Genomic DNA, 20,011 nt, shown 5'->3' with positions numbered 1-20,011 from the left:
ATTTCGATGGTTACATTTTGTCCATTACTTGTTTGCAAAATGTAAACACTGATAGGCTAATCATCAAAGATATTGTACATTTCTAATTTTATTTTATTGTTTTTAAAGATGGGAATAACCTCTTGGAATTCTCTTTGTAACTCACTCAGTCACATACATACTGTTCCTAACTAAACCACAAGGGCCAATATTTCTCACATATTAAACAATATTTAGGAACAGCCCCACAACAGGGTGCTGCTGTGCTTTACATCAATGACACTGTGTCCTTGTTTCCCTGTCACTCAGCCTTAGTTGGAAAATGCAGGTTAAAACAGCATTACAATTATGCTGTATTTAGTAAAGACACAGACATTGTGAGAAATCTCATGCTGGCACTCTTTTTTAATCCGTATTTGAATACTTGAAACTTTGATATAGAAGGTATGACAATTCCGAAGGCTTCTGGACAGAGGGATACAGCTTCTCTGCAGTTCTTCACTGCTGAGCACTTTTTAGTTTTTAATTCCCCTCTCATGTCTTGTGTATTTAGCTTTAAACACACAGTCCCCTGTCCTCTGGTGAGTATGCTGCTTTAGGAATCCTGTCTCCTTTCTCATGTTTCCAGGAACACGTCTGTCCTGGATTAAGCTGCATATTCTCTGGATTCACCCACCATCTGACAACAGCTCTGGAATCCTTATTTCCGAGCTGGAAATAGAGAGGGGGTTTTAATGTGTCACGAATATTAAACCATTGCTGTATAATTAAGGCTGTGGAGGTTGTCTGACGTTTTTTGCTTACTCTGCATGTGTTCTTACAGAGACAGTGCTCATTTACACTACTGCCCAGGTTTCCTGACCACCTGCCCATCCAGCATACCTTCTTAAATCAAGGTAATCAGTAGGAACTGTGTATCTCTTGCTATAGTAACTGCTTCTGCTGGGAAAGCTGTAGACCAGAAGTTGAAGGAACAATAGGTAACATTTGGGGTTTTTGCTCCTGGGGCCCCCCTAGTGTATTTCGTATGTATAGCATGAAAGCAAAGGGGAGGGCGTGGTTTCATATCCTCTTCCAAAACATACACAGTGTAGTTTCTGCAGCGCTGAGCCCAGAATAGCAACGATAGAGGTCCTGTTCTCCCTATTAGTGGTCAGTGGAGCATCACAATGTTTCTGTAATTTGGAGATAAAAATGTTACATAGTGTCCCTTTAAAACATTTCAGGAAGGATCTGATCGCATTAAACTATTAGACCATTAGTGAGATCAGCTATTACTTTTGGATATTTAGTTTTGGATTGGAAACACCATTACATCACATCCTAAATGTACTGAATAGTGTTCAGTCACTCCAGATAATGCAGTTCCACCATTGCACAGCCCAGTGCTGGGAGGTTTTATCATTCTTAATCAGTGCTGAAAATGTGAGTTGCCTTTTGGTTCAATAAAAATCTAAAACTGGTGGGAATCTAAAATTAATATTATTTTCTGTTGTGTAGAACATCACAAAAAAGACCCACACAACTGAAATATAAAACAGATTTTAGATATAAATGCAGTAAACAAAATCATGTGTACTGTAAACTACTGTTCACCTGTACAACCTCAAATGATTATTTTATGTAGTAAAAATGAAGTGGGTTTATTCTACTCAAATATTATCTGATGCACAGTATTTGAGTTTAATCAATCCCGATCAATGTCGTTACATGATTAAATAACTTTTTTTTTAGGTGAAAGTACAGTTTATTTTGTGTTTTAAACAAAACTATAAAATCTGCAAACAAATATCTAAGAATCAAGTAAAAAATATATGCAAAGCAGTAAACAGTTTGTCTGGTGATCCTGGGCTGTGACCAAAGTAATTGAGTTTTTTTAGATACACATTCTTTGCCTTAACTTTCAGAGACACAGAACTGTTGTACGATGGTCTAATATTTTGGTGAAGACATTTACCTTGATTAAAAACCAAAAACCATGTAGGGTCTTTAGCTGAATATTCCTGAATATTTTATGGCTTTACCATTAAATCACAGTGAATTGTTCATAACGTCTGAACTGTAAAGTTCAAAACCTTACACACCATCATATCACTACTATACACTGGAGCAAACAGAATATGTATAAAGTATTATATATTATGTTTAAGTGCCATTTTGACATTATTTTTTTGTAGTTGATATTTTCTGAAATAAACAAATAAATAATAAGAATAAAATAGAATTACTTAGGGACTTGATTATCATCTTTTTTTTCCTCTGCTCTTGAAAAGACTCCATTTTGAAGATATAAAAATGAGAATATAGTATTAAATTTATAGTCGAAAAATAAGTTAAATGATAAAATGTATCCATTCTTAAACGTCTATTTGTTTCCGGTGAATATAATCAAGCAAGCTCAGTTTGCTAGGGTCCAGTGCAGAGGACACAGGTGTGGATCCTCAGCTGAAGGCAACATGTTCTCAGCTACACTAAAGACTTCAGTGCCACTTAAGCTCAAGTAAATAAGCACTCATCTCAACCTGAACCAAAGCCTATAATTACAAGACTATACTGCTATTCATCTGGGTATTAATAACACTTTCTGTATTCTAGTCTACTCATTCCATTAGCTATTAAAAATAAAATAAATAAAACATTAGACAGCCTTATGGGGCCAGAGCAAAATGGGAACAAAAGGCTGCTACTGTAAATACAAAATGTATTCAGTGTATATAGCATTTGGAAACACTGAGGCTCTAGAACATAAAGAGCTGTTAATGTGTTGTCCATTAACCTTAAGGCCTTGCTATTTCTGCCAAACAATACAGCTAGTCACAAGACAGAATGGTCAAGAAACAAAGTGAGTGACAAGTGTCTCCAAAGTGATCCTTCACTATGGAGCGAGGCTTTCAAAGGATAATGCAGGTTCTGATTTCATTCGCTGCTCTGTCACTTACAGTTAAGTTTGCCTTTTATTTTTCTTTATACAACCAAGTAGTTCAGCTACAAACACAACCAGACAAGCCTAGTTTTCCAGAGCACCATTGGCTGCATTGCATTTGTTACACAAGCGTAACAGGTATTTCAGTAATGGAGAGACAGTGATACCTGCCAGTCTGAAATATATATACTCCTTATCAGATTAAAACTTCTTCCCCTGAGAGTAATTTAGACCCGTGGGTAATGTCCTGTGTTTCAAATATGGCATAAAACCTACTATGTATAATGTATCTATTATATTTCATAAAACATTTCATGTAAACCTAATAAACAGGTGGGTTGCAGTGGGTCCAGAGCCTACACAGAATCACTGGGCACAAGGCAGGATCACGCCGTGGAGGGGGCGCCAGTCCTTCACAGGGCGACACATTCACTCATGGCAAAGCATCAGTTTTACAAAAAAAAAGTAAATAAATAAAATACATTTATGAATCACAGAGGGATAAAAATACACAGGCCCACTCTGAAAGCTCCCTGAGACAATTTAAACAATTTTGTGACCTAATCCTGGTTTGAATGCCTCAACCCACACTGGCCAAATTCCCTCAGTGCATTTCAGTAACTCAGTCAGTCAGAATCAAATTGAAAAAGCCACTTTGGTCCGGACCACCTTGAGGGTGGTCTGTAAACAGAGTTTTCAGCGTTTCTACAATATTGCAGCAGGTCTCTGCTTTTAAAGAAAAAAAAAAACCTAAGATACATTAGAAAGCAGGGCCAATGCATTGACCCTTCAGGGTATAACTTAAATACAGTTACAATATATAAATACAATATCTTAGGAATGTTTCAGTGGCATTCAAGATTACAAAAGGAGACAATTTAATGTGCATTAGCACATTAATTTGGGATCTGTAGCTCCTACTAAGACAAATAGTGAAATAAAACACCCCAGTCAGTTTATTTGTGACCTGATTGTGATTTGAGGACATGGGATATAACCAGTCATTCTGATTTACACCAGATGTATTTGAGATGTAAAGAACTAGAACAAAGGTAAAGTGAGTAAAATCCAGTGTTACTGCTCCTCACACCACACTCCGAGGCTCTCGCACTTGAAAGTAAACAGAGGCTTATTCTAAACAGTGGCTGAAACCAGTGGTTTTAAACAGGGCCGTTTAGACAGGGTAAAAACATGATGTGCTTGATTCATGCGGTTTTATTAAGAGTGTTAATCTATATAAATAAAACTAGTGTCTAAACTAGTGGAAAAGATATAAAAAGGACTTTATGTTCACATTTATCACGCAATTAACTTTTTTTAATAAAATTCAGAGAATGTTTTGGCACCGTTTACTAGCTCTCCAGTTTGTTTGTACACTGCAAAAAAGTTCCCGTGTCTGTAAACTGTAATGACTTCATAAAAGAGAAAGGAACAACATGTCTTGGGCCAAACTGGCTCAGGCATTCTCTGTGTATTGCTGGCTAAGCCATGGCCGAAAAACCATATCTGGAGGCTTCTGGACAGTGGAGAGGCCTCTGAATGTCAAAAAGCACGAACTGTGATGAGGACTATTTTTGCTGTTTCTGATGTATTACTTAAAGTGGAACTGATTCAAAGACTTCCCAAGAAAGTAAATACATTCAAAAAGGGCTACAGAATTTACAGCTCGAATTACAAATGAGCTTCTGAACTTAAAGTAAGTTAAACCTCAAACATGAAAAAGCTATACTCAGCTTCTTATTCCAATATACTGTTCCACCTTAAAAGATGCATTTTTGGAATAAGAACAAACACTAGGGGGAATTTGGTTTGCTGTGATAACAGTAAATCTCCAGAACTGTCAAAGTCGCATTTAAGTAACATTCTTTTCCTTTCAGCTGTATTAAGCAGCAACACAATGATAGTGTTCTATTAGGTGTCAGCTGTTCTTGTCACAACAAGAAATCTGGGTCCACTCTATCACAGTAAAGTGTGTGTGTATATGGTGGGGTTTATGCTATACATGTTGCTTATGCTCAAATGGCTTCTTCTAAAGTTATGAATTTAAGAGGACAGTTTATAGAGTTTATAGATATGATTGTCTAAAATCATATCTTATTTTTTGCCAGAACAGAAAGTCACATTACATTTTAAAATACATATCATTACAAGACATAATGTAGAAGATGGAGCAAGTCATTATGTATAAAAGACATACATTTCAAGGAAGGAAATTTGCTTGAAAACCATTCTTCTTCTTAGGTTTACTTTCAGTGCCAAATTATGCTGGGGGATTTATCATTCATTCATTCATTCATTCATCTGTAACCGCAACCAGGGTTTATGCTCCTCGCTTCTCACACCTGGGCTCTCTAAACGGGGAAAACATTGCTGTGTTGTATCCTTTTATTCTTAGCAATTTACAGACATTTCAGTAAGCATTAACTTTTATGTCCCTTTAAAAGCAATATTGATATTTATTGGAATTATTTACAATTTGATACTTGCAAAAAAAATAAAATAAAATAATCCCCTTCTGAAGTAACCGCATGAAGTAAACACAACCATCCAATTAGCTACTTGTTTCTATGCTACTAGCACCTGGTTGCTATTTTTACAGGCTCTGTATAATCACTCTAAGTCTTTATTACAGCTGTTCAGTGTTGTAAAGTATTGGTCCACTGTGGCTTTATTTATGACGACACTGATAGCATATCACCCTGTTGCCCATTTGTTTGATTAAATACTGTTCATGTTCATGACAAAATGGAACAATCATTGATTCCCCAATGATTCTTCTTCACATTAGGGACAGGCTGTTATACAGACACCTAGAGACTTGACTGTATTCAAGATGCCCAAGAGTATGTATGTGTATATATATATATATATATATATATATATAATAATACTTGCATATTGTTTGCTACTTTTGCCCATTAAAACAACCTACTGCAATATTTTATAAATGGTAGCAGACCACAGACATTACAAACATTACTTCCACATTTTTACAATCTGACTACTGTCCTTCCTCACATTACCATAAACATCTAGTGAGACTGATCTTAGGTGTGGTGAGACATGTAAACAAGACTTGCACCATAACTCCAACAGGAATTTACAGTTCCAAATCATGAGTTAGCTACTATCCTAGGTCAGGCCATTCCAAAGAAAAAAAAATATTAGCAAGAAATCATCAAAGAATAAACTACACCGCACTATGATGTGTGATTAACCATTCTAATATAGACTTCATTAAATATTTGCATGTGTAAAAGGTCCTCATTTGTCCAAAATGCTGGCTCTCTTGAGAGCTAACATTAAAACAGATGAAGAAAAAGGTCTGAACCTTTATACGTGCAGTTAATTTGTTTTATGCAGGTTAATTAGCTTCACAGACTCCAATTATATCCACATCATGATAAAACGACAGAGTAAATTAAACTCCAGCGGGCCCTGTCCATGAATAACCCATTTATATCCTTGAAATTATATGAATTTCTTGTGAGATTCCTGAATCAGCCCATAAAATAAATAACATTTCAGTATATTCTTCTACATAATAGTTAAAAGTAAAACAAATAAATAAACACAAAGCGGTCTTTAGCTGAAGTCTCATTCTGCTAAGGTATTTCTCTTGAGAAGGAGTCCAAATAACTCCTTTATTGCCTCATGAGTGTTTGGGCATATCTCAGTAAAGTCACACCCTGGGCTCAGAATTGGTGAAACAATAATACTCCATTTACCTGCAACTGAACTAAAAACCGAACACAACAATTTCTCATCCAACACTAAGATGTTTTTCAGTTTTGATTCTTTAAACAACTGTAATCATTTTTATCTGGACACAAAGTATCTCACATTTCCCTTTACTCAGATGCTATTGCTCCTCAGGTAGTTTAAAAGAATCAGCATTAAACCTCCATTAAACTGTGCCATCAACAAGCAACTTTTGAATGCCTGCTTTACTTCTGGAGTGTGTGTGTTTACACTGTGGTGGACAAAGGCCGCAGTGTTCATTAGCTGACTCATGAGGGTGAGTGATTTAACTTGGGAGGGGTCAGTCTCCTGGACACTCCCCTTACATAAGACCAGCTGGATTTACTACTCTACACACTGCACCCACAGTGCATTCAGTCTGCAAACATATTAGTTCAAGCTTTAGAGCAGTGGGTCAGGGTCTCTGAATGAGGCCAGTAGATCATGACGGTCCAAAAAACTTTTCATCTCCATAATGGATAAGTTAAAAATGTCTGTTTTTTAATATATATTTGCTCTGTCCCTTACAGTTTAAAAGTGAGTTAATGCCAGTAAGTCTGCAGTGCATCAATGTACATACATGTGTTTTCTGTGTAATTTTATAAAGTGCTGCACGTGCCTTCTGCAGTGTACTTGTACTTGCGTCCCAAGTGCGATTCTCAGTTTTCCATGTTTCCCAGGACACAAGTGCAGCTTTTCAAGAGAGTCCAATATTCAATGCCATGAACATCCAATTCTTAGTTAAATCTACCCCCTTAATTTAAAAAAACAAAACAAAAAAAAAACAGGTCCAACAGCCCGCAGCTTAGAACTCTTCCAAACAGAAACTTCAAAACCACAAAGGTGTATAAGTGCTGATGAGGCCCAAATCAAATGCAGCTGTGATTATAAATGGGTGGAGTCAGAGCAGGGCCAAACCAGAGCCCTATAGAGGGAGAGTTGCACCAACAGAACTCCAAAATGCTTGGTGGACACATGACTCATGCAGGCTCCAAATAGTTCCGGGAAGCTCTAGGGGGCCACTTGAAATGCATCAGGGGATCAAGGGAGTCAGGGAGAGAAACTGTACTTTTGGCCATTAGTCTTCAATATAGGCATTGATTTGCAATATTTCTACAGCACATCGCCCTGTGTATGTTGTTACATATATGTTTAAAATAGAAAAAGAAACAAATGTGCCATTATTTCAGGATTCGTGCAAAAATCTGGCGATACTTGCCTCATATGTACATATGTATAATCATGCTGTTGATTGCATTAAAAAAAAAATTCAATAACAATTAGTGCTTTTTAAACTTGTATGGTTGAAATCTACCCTGTGGTTTCTGATTAGAGTAAGGTGAAGAGATGTTCTTAAATCAGTTAAGATTAGTTTTCTAACACATCATGGTGGTTTCAGTAATCCTATATGGACCTAATCTTAAAGACTAATATAAAATTAAATATTAGTAAATATTAATATTAAATATATAAAATAAAACTATGATATTAGATTGAACAGAAGGTGGAACCTTTGTGTATAATTCTAAAAATGGTACATTAAAATATCACATCTAGCCGGAACATTAAATCACATTTGTTTGAACACAAAAGTTTTTTTTTACCATGCACTTATTCCCACAATTGATAAATCTCTAAAGAGTAAAAGAAATAAAGGAAAAACCACTAACAGAATTTATATGTCTGTTTCAATTCAGTATAGTGAAGCTCTGTTACATTACTAAAGATTACAACAACAAATAAAATGTTAAGTAATGTTCAAACACCTACACACTTCACACAAAGAACACACCGTTGGGAAGATTATTTTCTTTATTAAAAAGTTATGAAGTGCAGGATGAAGGTGCTCTTTCTTTGTTTAAAAGTCTCAGATACACATTACATCATATTCTATCTAATCACAAAAATAATTCAGTTCCTTACTGTTGTGTAATTTTAGCTTAGATTCTATTGCAAAATAAATCCTCATTTCACATTATTCTCCACTCCCAACTCTACAATCACTCGCCCAGTTACATTTAACAAATACTGCCCCAGACAAACATCATGCTAGAGCAATTTTTCTTTAATATTTGAAATAAATCATAAAATTTTATTATGAGAAGGTCATTTTCAGGCTGTATGTTGTTATACTTTACTCAAAGTCCTATAATCTAATTAACTGCTAACATTCGCTAGCATGCTTTAGCACACTTGTTATTTGGATATATATATATATATATATATATATATATATATATATATATATATATATATATATGGCGATAATATAAAATATCATTCTTTAAACGTCTTAAACTTTAAATGCGCATTATACTCGTGTCTGTAATTCCATGGTGCTGCTGGTGTCTATTGGGAGCCTCCATGATCTGCCATTGCTGTAAAAAAACTGGTCCATTGCGGTCAACGGAGTTGACGCAACTCTCTCTCTATAAGGCTCTGGACCAAATCAACCCCAGATGGAAGAGACCATGTGAAAACTCCCCAGAGGGAAGACACTCTGTACACTTGGTACATTTTGTACAATTACAAATGTTGAATGTAGATGTGCCTCTGACTTTCAGCCTCTGGCTTTTCTTAAAAGGCCAATAGTGTACATAAAAAGTGTATAAAATATATGAAATATGTAAAATATTAAACATTGGAATCATGCCTCTATATGCCTCTATTATGCCTCTACAGTATGTGCTGCTCTTTCTTATTATCATAAATGAAAAGAGGCTCTTGGATGATTAAAACATGGTTAAAATCTATATTTTAATTTGTACTCGTTAGCTTTAAATTCTGCTTAATGTTGGTTTGTGGCTAAGAATACTCCATTTAAAACATAAACTGTCTCAGTATTATATCTACAGAGTCAGTCTCTTTCTCTCTCTACCTTTTCTCCTCAGCTCTCACTGACTCTTTTATATTTATTAACTTTAATAATAAAAATAATATAAATTACGTATTTTTATTATTATCAATATACGGCTTTTTTGTAGAGTCAGAGATGTCAGTATTTGATATTGTGACAAGTTATTTGAAAGGTTTCACGAATGGCATCATGCATCTGGGCACTGAGATGTTGCTTCAACACCTCCATTTACAATTACAGTGTCTCTAGTGAAGATGTGCACAATCAAAAACAAGCCCAGACCATGTTTGTCACACTTCAGCAGCATCACTCAGCTCTGAGTACTGTAGCCTCTGTGCATATGAGAGTCAGTCCATCAATAATTTAGAGACTCCCTCTCACGAGCATGTTATGGCTTTCCCATAACTGTGTTAAGAATAGCCTTTTCAGAGAGAGAGAGAGAGAGAGAGAGAGAGAGAGAGAGAGAGAGAGAGAGAGAGAGAGAGAGAGAGAGAGGAAACTGGGCAGGATTCACTATATGGCCAACAGAATGTAACATATGAAACTTCTGAAAATGCAGCATAATATAGGGGTTTTCTCCAATCCTTGCTGCAAAGACAGCTTCTACTCTTCTGGGGAGAACTTTACATTAGATGTCAGATTATTTCCATGAAGGTTTGATGCAATTCAGGCACATGTACGTAGGTGCGACCAGGTACTGATGTTGGAAATTTAGTTCTAGATCACAAAAGCCAGTTAAATTTAGCTCCATCCTTCTGAGTAGTTTACACCCTGCTAGCCAATGGTCTTATGCTCATGTGCAACTGCTCCAGAGCCTTCCATTCCACTTCAAAAAAATGCTTCCAAATGTTGTTTTTAAATGATGTCTTTCCCTTCAGCTTTCATTATTTAAAGCCACAAAAGCTACCCTGACCTACAACCTACACTCCGTTATCAGTGGAGACTACAGATTAAATGGCCATTAGTGCCCAGAACTGGCCTTGGTCAAGAAGAGGAACAACGCAGAGATGTATAGCCTTCAGAAAGCCCTTAGCCTGGTTTCTGCAGGCCAGCAGACTGGGCTCTTTGTGCCTACATAATGGATTCATTAGGAAAGCAGTGCCCTACTTGGGCTTCTGCACTGACATTAATTAAATGAATTAAGTAGTGAGCTTCATTGCCTCTCAGGGGAACAAATTTAAGAGAGATCTGAATGTTTTTCACTTGGGATTTAAAGATGAAGAGATTATGCTACATGTCACGCATGCTGTAAACAGGTGGGAAATTTAGTCAGAGCTATTACTGCTATTCAGAATAACAAGAGAAGCAGACTATTGTTATGCCATTAACAGAACTAACTCCTTTGTTGAAATATATTCATTTGACACGATATGGAAAATAATATTTCATGATAATCCACCAAAATAGTATACATTATATAACCAAAAATGTTTTGGACAATTGCTCAACCAACATTTCTCCTGAAATGATGGTGTATTATTAGGCGTATATTGCAATAACAGGTTTGAAAAGCATTGGACATTTCAGTGAGGATTTCATGCGATTTAATCAAGGTAATATATGAGAAAAAATAATTAGGTTTTCTGGTTAGATCCTGTCTTTGTTTTTTTGTTTTTTAAATCTTTAGTGGTCTAATATTGGCGGCACGGTGGCGCAGCAGGTAGTGTCACACAGCTCCAGGAACCTGGAGGTTGTGGGTTCGACTCCCGCTCCGGGTGACTGTTTGTGAGGAGTTTGTGTGTTCTCTCTGTGTCCGTGTGGGTTTGCTCCAGTTTCCTCCCACAGTCCAAAAACACACGTTGGTAGGTGGATTGGCGACTCAAAATTTTCCGTAGGTGTGTGTGTGTCTGTGTTGCCCTGTGAAGGACTGGCGCCCCCTCCAGGGTGTATTCCCGCCTTGCTCGCCTAATGATTCCAGGTAGGTTCTGGACCCACTGTGACCCTGAACTGGATAAGCAGTTACAGATAATGAATGAATGGTCTAATATAAAGTATAAGAAATATAGCTCAATATTTTAATAACGATTATAACAAAATTGCCTATTTAAATCCAACAAAATAAGTCTGTGCATGGAATTTATTCACATCTGTGGTCATGACACATGAAACTGAAACAGCATTCTTGCTTGTTGACATCCTGTAACAAGTGTTGGCCTATGTGCACTACCTAATGTACATGGCCTTAGTTAATCCAGATCATTTGAATCTCTGAGAATGTGAGGTGTTTCATCATGTGTCTTACGCTAGATAAGACACAATATGAGAGATCAGTCAGTGCTGTACATATATGACACATTCTTCACATTTCTATCCAACAAACTGTTTTTTTTTATTATTATTCTTTGCAAATGAAAGTGTGTGCTGTATGTGCCGTGGATAAATATTCACTGCTCAGAATCAAACTAAAAACAAATATATGGCTCATAATGAGGAAAGGACACAAGATAACTCTGGGCTCATGTGTGCGTTCTACAGAAATTGATCTGTCTAGAGAATAGACTGCATGTTTACTCTAGGTACACAGTGTGTCATAATGTGAATACATCAAAATGCCCCATCAATTTTTCATAATTCAGACACAAACACCAGGAAAGACTGACACAAGATTGTGTAAGAAAATAAAAGGAGCTTCTCTTACTCTTTGTGTTCCTCTCTGATGAGTTTCATTTCTTTAGTTAATAATGAATGTTGTTTATCCCATATCTAAATTAATCAGTATCACAGCACAGGCCAGTGGTTCTTCATAAAATAGTGGCTAATTTACAGAGAGAAAATAATGGTAAACTGATCAAATTTCCATGCTGTGCGAAAGCAGTAAACACTGTAATAAAACTGTTTAAAGGTTTGTGCATGTCCAGATATGCACAATATGGAGTAATGAACTTCATGCACAGTTCTATTCAAAAGTTTGGGTGCTCTGGGTTCAGTGATGTAAAGTATGTTTGATATTCTTTATTAGAAAATGAATCTACATGAACATACATATTTATTTTAATGAATGATTACTGTTAATATTATGAGTTTATGAGAGTTTAAGACATGGTTATGCGCATGTGGGGAACCTGTTCTGTGAACAGTTTGCAGTAAAATGCCATGATGCAGTTTGTCCCCTGTAGAGAACGTACTGTCTGACTTTCAAAATTCAACCAAATGTGTTATTTGAGCACTGCCACCAAATATTTAGCACGAGTGTGACTCTGTCAAGCAGACAACCTTCCATTTCATGTTTGAGTCATAATGTGCAGCGTGACCACAGAGTTCACATTGTCAGCACGCTCTGAATGTGGTCAGTGAATACGAGGGAGGACGTTGAATGCACTTAGTGATAAAGTACAGTGGACACAGTTATGCAGCACTGTACTAACACCCACACACACATACATTAACATCAACCAAGTATCCAAATGACACCAGAGTTTGTGTTTCACTGCCATACAGGCCCAAATGCCTGCCCTCGTGTTTGACCCCATCACTGAGCCCTCGCACCTCGTAGCCTCCAGTTGTGCAATGATGAGTGTGACTCTGAGACACTCAGCCACCTGTCGTGTCACACACAAGGCCAGGATACCATGCGTCTCTACTGCCACTGTCCAGATAACATTAAACACTGAGTGATGAGTCTGATATCATTTTTAGAATAGCTGAAATATACTCGTCATTGTTGAGTTATGTTCTTAAAAGAAACCTGAGTTGTGTTTTTACAGCTGTGCATCAGAAATAGTCTACACTCTTCTGCATGACAACAAGACATACATTGCAGATCAGAAGTACTAAAATGTGACTGTTGTGGTTATGCTTAGGAATGACAGGACACTACTTTTACAATTCCAACCCTGAATACTGGCTAATACCAACACTGATACAACAGAATGAGAAAATATACCTCACGAATTTCAGAATCCCAAAGAACCTACTTAAAGACACTGCTATCCAATGAGAAGAAATACATGAACAGCTTTTTGAAAACACGGTTTTAACTAGTGTGGGATCATGCTGCTGTGTGTTTTCTCTCCAGTGCAGAGCTGTAAAGAGCTATAAGATTTTTGCATGTGCTAAAGTAACGTGCAAATACACATTTGTGTAATAGAGTAATGAGCAAATAGACTGATGTGCAAAAGAGATCAGTCGCACGCTTTGTCTAAGAGCATTTTGGGATATTTCTAAATATTTTGGAATCTGAGTGAACAAGTAATGCTGACACAAACCTTCAGGGCCTTGGGGTCCTGGGTTCAATCCTTGCCTCAGGTCACTCTCAGTGAGGGGTTTGGTGTGTTCTGGGTAATTTGAGATCAACTGGCTTTGCAAGATTGTCCACACTTGTGTATACTGCGTAATCAATTAAATTGTAGCTTTACTGAATTTGATAATTAAGAAAAAACATAAAAATTAGGTTGAATATAAATGTTAAACTCATATATTTGTATATGTGGATTATATCGCTAAAGTATATGTCCCTTATTTAAAGATGGCTGGTTTCAAATAAGTCGGCATATATGTGATAAATATAAAGTGGTTATATAAGTTGGAGATAAGAGAAATCCACATATTCTAATATTAATCAAATATTGGATTTCTGTCATAAACCACATTTCTGTAAGGAAAGAAGATGGATTAAGGAAATTCAACAGTCAAGTGAGGATTTGATACCACTACTTCTCTCTTCCTCAATAGTGTTGTGTGTATGTCATAGTGCTGAATCAGACACATTTGAAATGAGCAAATAAATAAAGAATCTGCTGACTTCTAAGAATAACTGACTGGCTGCTCTCAATTCAAAACAACACAGGTCTTTTTCCACATGGCTGTTTCTGAACAAGCTCAACACAGAGCCAGGATTTTTACAGCTGGCAGAGTGGCAATGAGAGCAGACAAAGACTCGGTATGAGGCAATCAGTCCATTTGCGCCCCAGGCTGTCTGTGCCCAGCCTAGGTGCCATGCAACAAAGTACAAAGACAATGTACTAGCATTGCAAATACAGTCTGTATTCACAACAACAAATTACAACATAAGATCTCTACATTGTTTGAGAAGAACAGGTGTCAATTCCATTGTGTTTACATTTAATGATAATTGGAGCAAATGAGATGTTCCAAAATTACAGAATGTTACCAAAGTTAGCCATGTCAAATATATTTCCATTTGCAATTATCATATGCCTTGCATTATTTTCATAAAGGCTGATTCATTTTAATGGGAAGACCAAAATAACTTCAACAACTGTCATCTGCAACTCAGATTTGTCAGGATGCTCATAGCACACAGTATATCATTTAAACTGGACTGACACTTGCATGCTGTCACCAACTGCGTGACCAGAATATATGGACTGCTAAGGCCTAACAAAAAATGTAGTGTGTGTATATATGTAGAGCGAGAGAGAGAGAGAGAGAGAGAGAGAGAGAGAGAGAGAGATCTGGGGCAAAGCATAAATGAACTGTTTATTTCATGACGCCTTTAAGAATTAATGAGACCTGGTACAATTTGCACAGAGGATTGATTTACAAAGCAAAACTAAGCTTAATTTAGAAAATGACAAGCTTCCCATATAATATTCAGTCATTCGGACAAACCTCTGCTCTGAGACCCTACCAATGTCAATAAAGTATAAATAATATATATAAAGTATCTTACATTAAATATAAAAATTTGCTTATAAATATTTTGCTAGAGCGCTGGGGTGAGATGTGAAAAAATTCTATTAGAGGTTTTCAAGTACATTGAACCCACCAAATCAATGTGTATATTATATATTTACAGCTCTATAGAATCAGGACATGGTCAGCACATAAAAACATTGGAAATCAAACCTAGACGTGAAAATAAGTATAAACCTGTATAGCATGCAAAAGTAAGGCACTCCGGGACAAATTACAGTTTACTTGAACTCAAAGAAAACACATAAACCCTACAGAGAACACACTGCTGCATAGCATTTTTTTTTGCTCGTTAGCATTTTGGGTTCTGAAACTTTTTGGGTTATGACACTTTTATAAGTTTGTTCCTGGCAGATAACGTGTAGTGTTTGAAAATGTGATTCATACTTTTGTACACAACTATATATAGTAACACCACTATGAACTACAAAAGGACAATAAGATAAAGGTCTGAAACTTGTCTACTGTGGCATGTACAGATCCAGACAGGGATGAGAGTTGACTGGCCGTGCTGAGCTCTGCCACTCTGAGAGAATGGCTTTACTTCTGCTGTTGAGGCGCCTTAACACCATAGTGTCGGCCCTAATCCACCTCACTGAGCCTCTGTGGACCAAACATGACTCGACTACGTTTTATCAAGCGAAGTGCAGTGACTCTTTAGAAACTGAGATATTGTGTACTGCAAAAGGTCAATGGCAGTTGCACAACAGTGGAAGTGTTTTCCCCTTTATCTACAGCAGCAATTTTCAGAGATGACATTTAGATGTCATCCACTGAGATTTGTAATCACAAACACAAGAGGAAATGTCAGAGGACCGACAGACAGACACTTAACTGAGAAAAGTCAACAAACGAATCGATACGCTGATTTTCCCTCTCACACGCAAATGCCTGATCAGGGAAAACCACACTTGGCCTTTTACAGATTGTATCTCTGCGGTATTCCACAGGAGCAGCTTTTACATTTTTTTTCTTCAGCACTTCTGTGATCATTTAGGGGCTGACTAAGCAGTCACAGGCAAAAGGAGCAACACTTGTCCTTGACAAGTTGGCATTCAGAGTGTGCAGCCTTGCACCTGTTGACTCGAGAGGGTCCTCCTCCACAGACCAACAGACGGAAGAATTTCACCCCTCAGGGACTTCTGGAGCCTCTGGCAACACTACTGTCTGTGAACGTGTGGAGCTGAAATTCCACCCAGCTGTAGGCTGTTTTTTTTTTTCTATTTTTACCCAATTTTCATGTCATAATTCCTCTAAGTCCACCTCTGAGCTAGGACTGCACTTTCACACAAGGCTACCGAACTGGAAGGATGAAGACCAGCACATCCTGCATTCAAAACATATTAAACCAGGCACTGCTTGTTTTCAAGCTGCCAGCTCAGCACACTTGGAAAAGAACACAAACACAGGGCTAGTAACTGTAGAATCACACAGTTATAAAAGGTTTTGTGTGATTTATAGTTAAATAGTTTGTAATATTAGTAAGGCAATTCGTTTTTTAAGAATTCAGCAGGATTGAAACATATTCATGACAGAGACCCAAGTTTTGTCTTTGTTCATTTAATGTAAAAAATAATTCTAGGTGTTTTGAAGACAGAGAAATCACAATTATTAATTTATTCAGTGTAACAATCTACTTAAAAATAAGACAGCTGAGACTGACAAAGAGTGACAAGGCATATCTTTGGCTAAACGTTTTAGCTTTAGTTTTGTTTTGACCATTTAAGGTGGCACAGCTACGTCCTGCTAGCAAGATCCTAAAGAAAAAAAATTAGCATGTCCCAGCTAAATCCTCTTTTCCACAAAAATTTTCAATACTGGGGCTGTTGGATTGTGGTCGTGAGCCTTATTTCAACTTCGTTAGGACCCAAGTAATGTGTGTATTTATAAGAGTTTGCCGACCCATGGACTAAAGCTGGGGTTTTTAAATTAGCACCAAGTTAACAGTACCATATCTTAAATACACTCAAAAAAAAAGGGGGTTTTGCACCAAAAGAGTTGAGCATGACAAAATTATTCACACCATTTTATATCTTCACATTACTTCCCTTAACAAGAATATTTCAAGTAACAATACATAAAATGACATGTCTTAGGCCAACCTGAGCTTCACTAGTTCTCCTGCATGTGCGTTTCAGTCACTCAATTAGGGCTGGACGATATGGCCAAAATTTATATCACGATATATTTTAAAATTTTAATCAATACGATATAATTCCGATATCAATATAAACAATTTAAAACCCACATAAAATCTGCCCAGAATAAACAAGAAATATGACATCAACAAACATAAACCCCTTGGCTTTGACAATAATAATACTTCAAAATTGAGGGCAGTGATTGTAAGTCAGTGAAAGTGTAAATGATGTATATTGAAATATTGAAAGTGGGTTTAAAAATCATACCATTGTTATTGAAACATTATATATTGCAATATATATTCATATGTAATAACTGTCCAGCCTTACACTCAATCAGTCAGTGTGTAAACAAAACTGTCTGGCATTAACCACATTGGGAGGCATATAGCTGGTTTATGAGGGAACCATCCCGGACATCCAGGACCTGCACTTAGTTGCACCCCTCTGGATACTCCAGGAGTCCACTTAATCACAATCCCAACAGACTGCACCTTTTTTTTCTGGCACAATGATAAGTAACTTAAGGTGGACCTAATCAAATCCAGATGGACTGATTGATAAGGTAAGCAGCTTGTGATTGTGTTATGTTCTCTGACTGATCAGCAGACACAGGCTCTCTGTCTGGATGTGAGAGTCTGCTGCAGACAGCTGCATGCACTAATTTAATACAAACTCAATGATCCTCTCGGTGCTGATGGGTTTTAATAAGGTTCTTTGTTTCAGAATGGACCCATCAACACAGTCAAGTGTTAACACAGCGCAGTGTTAGAAGTGCTCTGTATCAAGTCATACTTGTTTGACATTGGTGACGTCATAAGACCGGCATTAGTCTCTTACTCTCAACAGTGCATTAGCTGTCTCTGCTGTCAACACACTATTCCTTTAGCTAAGCCCATAACCACTATAGAGTGACAGTAAGGTGACAGCTATAATCAGACTTCACAGCACACAAAGCGTGAGGAGACAAGAGCACGAGTGAATGAGAAATCAAATATTTGGCAAAAGGTTCTTTTTCCCTTACCCTCCATACGCTCCAAAAGTGAAACTCCTTTTTCTCTGTGGCATCTTGTGAAGTGAGTGGAGAGCTCAGCATTAGAGACTGACAGAGAGAGAGAGAAAGGGAGAGAAATGTGTGTGTGTGTGTGTGTGTGTGTGTGTGAGAGAGAGAGAGAGAGAGAGAGAGAGAGAGAGAGGGAGAGGCACTTCCTACGTCTCACTGGGTTGACAGAGAGTGGCCAAGCCTGTGAGAGAGAGAGAGAGAGAGTGTTTGTGTGTGTGTGTGTGTCTTTTCTCTTCCACTCCCCTGACTCTCTCCCTCCCTCCCTGTCTGCCTATCTCTCTCTCTCTCTTTCTCTCTCTCTCTCTCTCTCTCTCTCTCTCTCTCTCTCTCTCTCTCACCACTCGCTGTCTGTTTTTCTGACTGTCCCTTTCTCCTATTCTCTCTCTCTCTCTCTCTCTCTCTCTCTCTCTCTCTCTATACCCTCTCTCTCTATACCCTCTCTCCACTGCCAACTAATGGGGTGGGCTGGGAGGTTGGTGCTGACCACTTCCAGTCGCCCCGGTAACCAATAGGTGCCCACTTAACACACTTCCTTTCTTTCAGGCATTCTGTAAACAAGCCAAAAAGGAACAGCACCCAGTGTCCCTTGAAAGCTCTAGTAAAATTGGGCAAATGAGAAATGCACTATGGAGGTGATTCATGCGATAACAAGGTCAGTGCCAGGAGGCAAGAGAGCTGCCAGCAGAACACACCGAAAATCCAGAGTGGCTTTCTTGGGAGAACCTGACATGGGACAGAGAGATACAGCCCACGTTCATGAAAAACCAAAGATCTCCTTAATATCCCTGTCATTTCTCCTAGGCAAAAATACAATGACATGGAAACATTCAGACTTCAGGGGCTCCGGTCTCTTTCTCCTCAGAACAAGAGCCCAGGGATCTCTGCCTTTGCTGATAATAAAACTCATCTTTATCTGCGACTGAACTTAATACAGGAACTCAACCATTTCTGACCAAACACTAAGAACATTTTCAGTTTTGATTCTGTAAATAACTCTTATCATTTTATCTGGAACTGAAGTATCTCACATCTCCTTTTTGTCTGATGCTAATTCTCCTGAGAGGAATGATATTTAAGCAGTAAAATTGCAATTTAATAGAAAAGAAAGGTTAAGGTGATAGAATGGCTCAAAAGGCGTTATCTGCATGAAGCCTGCACGTTAAAGCAGCCGGCCAAACCAAAGGGAGGGACAATTATAGTGAGGAAAATGTACTGTCTCATTTTATACACTCACTACTCAACAAACCAAACTTCACAAATCACAGAGGACAGTGAGGTGACCACTAGAGGTTACTCTCCTTCACTGCCGGACACTTATGATAAATCAGCCAGGGACACGGGAAAGTGGAAGTGACTCTGTGCACTTGGTTGTAAGGGATCTTATTTTAGCTTCAGAAAGAAAGACAAAAACATGTGGAGTGTAGTGTACAGATGGGATGGTGAATGGTGTTAGTGTCCAGCTGTAAACATTCTCTGACTGGAGTGGAATACTGACAGCTTAAACTACGCTTCTGCCTGACACGACATTCAGGTTTTCACAGCATGAAATGCCTGATTCTCATCTCTGTGATTCTGATCTGTTTTTGTGCCAAAGTTCGAGCCCAACACTACTCCTTAATGTTGAGTAATAAGGTAAAGATATACACAATGCA

The 20,011-nt window shown here is 37.7% G+C and overlaps 1 protein-coding gene across 9 annotated transcripts in view; it reads right to left on the bottom strand.

Moving 5' to 3' along the window:
• rap1gapa (RAP1 GTPase activating protein a) overlaps positions 1 to 18,397 on the bottom strand; it is a 103,808-nt gene extending 85,411 nt beyond the window's left edge. For 5 of the 9 annotated variants that reach the window (XM_066671569.1, XM_066671570.1, XM_066671574.1 and 2 more), the window contains exon 1: positions 18,321 to 18,396. In XM_066671569.1, coding sequence (XP_066527666.1) covers positions 18,321 to 18,364 — 44 coding nt within the window. In that variant the 5' untranslated portion in view covers positions 18,365 to 18,396. Of the gene's footprint in view, positions 1 to 7,262; positions 7,481 to 18,320 lie in introns of those variants that run through there. The other 4 variants (XM_066671581.1, XM_066671571.1, XM_066671577.1 and 1 more) reach the window with 2 other exon arrangements.
• Between the last annotated feature and the right edge of the window lie 1,614 nt (positions 18,398 to 20,011).

The sequence above is a fragment of the Hoplias malabaricus genome, chromosome 5 (assembly GCF_029633855.1).
Source record: "Hoplias malabaricus isolate fHopMal1 chromosome 5, fHopMal1.hap1, whole genome shotgun sequence".
NCBI lineage: Eukaryota > Metazoa > Chordata > Actinopteri > Characiformes > Erythrinidae > Hoplias > Hoplias malabaricus.
The sequence above is the reverse complement of the archived record's forward strand: the minus strand, read 5'-3'. Positions and strand labels throughout refer to the sequence as shown.